This window comes from Pteropus vampyrus, unplaced genomic scaffold, assembly GCF_000151845.1.
Source record: "Pteropus vampyrus isolate Shadow unplaced genomic scaffold, Pvam_2.0 Scaffold397, whole genome shotgun sequence".
Taxonomy (NCBI): Eukaryota; Metazoa; Chordata; class Mammalia; order Chiroptera; family Pteropodidae; genus Pteropus; species Pteropus vampyrus.
Window position 1 is genome coordinate 1,184,611 of NW_011889178.1, and position 4,853 is coordinate 1,189,463.

At 36.7% G+C, this 4,853-nt stretch overlaps 1 protein-coding gene across 2 annotated transcripts in view; it reads right to left on the reverse strand.

Moving 5' to 3' along the window:
* Positions 1-416: 416 nt before the first annotated feature.
* The window catches only part of ESM1 (endothelial cell specific molecule 1), a 7,121-nt gene continuing 2,684 nt past the window's right edge, over positions 417-4,853 (reverse strand). The window contains exons 2-3 of one of the 2 annotated variants that reach the window (XM_011380608.2): positions 3,669-3,821; positions 417-514 (exon numbers count right to left, since the gene is read on the reverse strand). In XM_011380608.2, the coding sequence (XP_011378910.1) occupies positions 417-514; positions 3,669-3,821 (251 nt within the window). The remainder of the gene's footprint in view (positions 515-3,668; positions 3,822-4,853) is intronic. The other variant, XM_011380609.2, reaches the window with a different exon arrangement.

The following is a 4,853-nucleotide window of genomic DNA, read 5'->3' on the forward strand; positions in this document are numbered from 1 at the left end:
CACCCACACCCCCACCTTCTCTTGCTCCTAACTCTTTCTCTATTCTGTATCCCAACATGAATGTACATCTGAGTCAAAAAACCAAGGACTCACTGTGGTCTTCAGCTTTGGCTGGCTTTCTCTTTGGCTGACCTGCCTCCATGTTAAGATTATCTAAACTGCATTTTTAGTTCTTCAGTATTACTATAAACAGTTATTTAACAAATCTATATGCATTCAAATGTTTAACAAATATTTAAGTGTTCAGTCATATGCATTTTATGGATTGTTGTTAGTAGCCTACTTTTTTTCTGGACCCACCCTGAATCACACTTGGTCTCCAAAAATTACATATCCGAATGCTATAATCTAAACAGTTCCTAAAATGCTGGCTGTGTATTATTAAAATAGTCTTCTCTTAGAAATCCCACCCAGGATCAGCGTGGATTTAACCATTTCATTACAGGAGACCGGGCAGCATTCTCTTTCACAAGTTCTCTCACTGCATTGCCGTCTCCAGATGCCATGTCATGCTCTGAAATTAGAAGGAATACAGATCACGTCCAAGTGTTTGAAACTCCAAGATCAAATACAGTTTTGTCTTGTTTTTGTATTACAGTGGATTTATAATGAAATATTTAACAAATTCAGAGTCTATGCTGACTGTATTCACCTACTCTATATCAATTAGCACCTCCCATTTAACATAACATCTCCTTTAATTATTTATCTTCATATACTTACCATCATCTGACATTAACTTACACATGTGTTTGTCTTTTTTGTTGTTATTGTTGTTGTTATCTCACTCTATCACTAGAATAACAGATGCATGAAGGCAGAGACTTTGTGTTTTGCTTACTGCCACAGTAGTGCCTGGAACAGAGTAGGCACCTAATAAATACTTACGAAATGAGCAAATGCTATAAGAATGGATCTCTAAGTAAGACTTTTATACTATGTGGTATGAAGAGGGATTAGTTTCTTGGTATAGCTCCAGAAGGCAAAAGGTAGAACAAAGGGCAGAATTTTATAAATATAATTCTTGCTTTCCATAAAAGTTTGTAATATTTAGAATTTTCTAAAATGAAAATTTTCTGTTTCTAAGAGTAGTGAGGTGTGTTTGCTTCAGCAGTGCACATCCTGAAATGGAACGCTGTAAGATCAGTGCAGCCCGGCAGACAAATGTGTATAAATTCAGAAAGCATTCCAGATCTCACAGCCCCTCCCTTCCTCCACACTCCAAAAAGTTGCTTGTGAATTCCCAGTCTTGGAAAGTTGGAAAGCTCACTACCAAAATACAGTGGGGGTGGGGCGGGGGGGGAGAGAGAGAGAGAAAGAGAGAGAGAGAGAACAAATAGAGAGAAGTTTGGAAGCCCACTTGCCAAGAGTATTGTAGCCAACAGGTAGAAAGTTAGAGAAGACAGTCCTGTGTAATCAGGATGTGGAAGGGACCTCCGGAAGTCACTAAGCTGAGGAACCTTGGAGCCATTTTTAAAGGCTAGGCCCAAACAGGCTTGTGCAGAGGCGATGTAAAGCCCAAGGCAGGACTGAGGCCCCAAGCCACTACTATAAACTGCAGCACGCGAACCCCAGAAAGTCCCATGTAGACAATGCACCAGTGAAGGCAGGGCTCCCGGGAGGCTCTCCACAAGGTCCTTAGGATATTCTGTTTTCCATCCTGAACCTAACGGCACTATACTAAGGTTACACTAATAATCATCTTTTGTTGCTCCTTTAGCTAATGAAAGAAAACACCTTAGGTCAGGAAATGCTTTTTTTCATAAATTTCTGATAAGAATCTTGACACCTAATTTGGGTATAGAAATATTTTTTGTGTAACCTATAATGTTACTTCCACCCAGCAAAATATTGGTTTCTCAGGCAGCTATGTAGTAATTAAGGTATTTGCAGAACCTGCAAGCAAATGAGAGAGAGTGTCAACTCTGAGGAAAAGAGACTGCACAACAGTCTTGTGGAGGAAGGGGTATGCTGCTGTGTGTGCAGCAGCAGGAATGTAGGTGAGACACCACGAAGAGTTTTGTCATTGAGGATTATTCCGAAGTTGCTCTCCTGTCCTCCCAGAAATGCATCCCAAACACCAACAATGATTCACAAGGGACTCAAGTCTTTTCTGGTGAAAAAAAGTTTGGGTGACACCTTAAATGAGTGAAGAGGGATGTGAAAGTTGTTTCTTCAAAGGTCTTTTCAGCCTTCAGTTTTAAGAAAGCAAGATAAGATAAAAGAAATCGCAAGCATTGGAGGCAGTTAGCTGTAATGACACAATAGATTTCAAACCTGCACGAAAAGCAGTCACATCACTCAAAAAATTCTAGGTCTCAGAAAGTAGATTGGTGGTTGCCATGGTCTGGAGGAATGTAAGAATGGGGATAACTTTTAATGGGTCTTGGGGTTTTATTTTGGGTTGATGAAAATGTTCTGGAACTATTTAGAGGTAGTGGCTATTCAACATTGTGAATTTACTAAATGCCACTGAGCTGTTCACTTTAAAATGGTTAATTTTATGTTATGTAAATATCATCTCTAAAAAAATCTTAGGTCTTAAAACTCAATCTTCTTCTATTTTGCTTTTCAAGAACTATAGGGACTAGTCATAAGTTTTTAAAATATTAATAATAATCTCATTTTCCAGATCAAATATTCAGTTATTCAATAGGTTTTAAAAAGGGTATTCATTTTAAATTAATGTTTAAGGGCATAGCCGTACTTAATAATAATTCCCTTAAAAGCCCACTATTTCCCCTTTATCTTAATGTACTTAATTGTACTAACATGTTAGAAGGAGGTAAGCTGAGAAATAAGGACATTTGCCAAATATTTCATATCTTACTTTAAACTGCAAAGGATCAGAAAAAATACTAAATAAATGAAGTCAGATTGTCAAATATTTATATACAAAGGGGGGAAATGTGTCATTTATTAATACTAACAATTGCAGTGGCTACACATTTTAAATGAGCTACCTTCAATTTAATGAAGCTTTACTGTACTGGTCATTTATTCAACAAGAGAACCAAATATGTGCACAGCGCCATCGCATAGGCTGTGTATTTCTCACATTCTAGCAACCTGTGTAAGAAATATGCACTAACAAGCAGCATGAGACTATTACTACAATTTCATTCAACAGTTTAGAGATAATTCCCACATTTCAATCATAGACACTATCTCTTATCTTTTCCAAAATCCATAAAAAACACATGCTTGGAATTATTCCATTTAAATGCTTCCATTTGGTTAAAAAGAGAGAGCGAAATGTTCTATATTTTCTATCTTGGCTCTTAAACTTTATCCAATAAATTCCTGAGTACTTTTTTGATGTAAAGTTGGGAGAGAAGTAGCTTTGTCTAGTAAATATATTAAACAGATTACTAAAGAATTTACAAACTTTGTATGTCTTGGTTATTTTTTATTACAAGTTTTTTGGCAACCAATCATGTAAACTGAGTAAATTTTATGAGAAATTATAGAATCTTTAAAATTATTGAGATCTTTTTAAGAAACAGCAACACCAACCAAACTCGACACCACCTGTTTTTCCCCTTAGTAAAATAAAGGAAACGAAATCATTCAAATCAACATCTTATTTTACTCAGTGATATTTTGTAAGTATTCCAAATTGAAAATGAGACTATTGTTTCAATGTTTATACTAGAATCGGTTCTTACCTGTGTGAGAAACAAATCTCCTGTTGGAAGACTTGGCGACCGAATATTGGAAGAAGGGAAATTTCAGACATTTGCCAGTCACCCTGTCACATATGCCTAACTGACAGTTGCAGGTTTCTTTGCATTCCATCCCGAAGGTACCATAGGGGCAGTCTGAGGGCAAAGGAAAAGTTTAGAGAAGGAGCTGCTTGTTGTGCATAACAGCCCCTGGGTGCACAGTCTCAGGATTTGAACAAACTTCATGAATCTTGTCTGTAAGATGAAACCCAACTCTCGAAAAAAAAGGTCTCTGAAAATTAAAACTTTAAGTCACAAACGTGAAATCACACGCTAAGGATGCCCCTCAGTTGTGTACTTCTGTGAAGCTTAGTTGAAGACAGCTGCACGTAACCAATACCCTTGAACCAGTCTTAATTCTATATATTTTTTTCTTAGATACCAATAAACAGATTCTCATAGGTTATCTCTGTGACAGCTCAGTAAAGGTGGGCAGTTTAACAGATATGTGCATCAGCTCCTCAATAGTTTAAAAAATGTGATGCTGTCTTTGAATCCACCGTATTCACAGACAATTTACTACTTTATAGCACAGAGCTTCAAACTAACCAGGGGCAAAGAAAGCTGACATTCCAGCTCTCCATGAAGTGACCAAATCCTCAATCTGCTCCAACAAGTTTATTGTCTGTCAGAATGACAGTACAATTTACCTAACTCCCCCAGATGTTAAGAGGATTCACTAGTAAAACCCTCTGCAAAGCTAAGATGCAATATGTTAAATGAGCAAGAAAGCTGAGAATTTATTTATGTACCTACCAAAATCTGGAAGCTTTTAGAGCTTCATTGATTTCATATTTAGACTAAAACATATTTTAAAAAAAAAAAAGGTTGATAAAAAGAGGACAAAGTCATGTATTAAACTGCATGGTTTTTATGAGGTAAGCGGACAGCATCTCAATAGACTAGCCAATCTTTAACAGCCAAGCATAATAGATGTAGAATATTTATTCTCTTGGCATGACAATATCCTTGTAAACGTGCAATCATATATGGGTAGAGAAACCAGTTGTGAAGCATTTGAGTCTTTAATAATCTCATATCCCACAGAATGATCAAGAGAGATATAATTAAAATATACTTTTTTAAAAGAGATATAGGATTGCTTTTTTCAGCACCCCTCAGATTGCA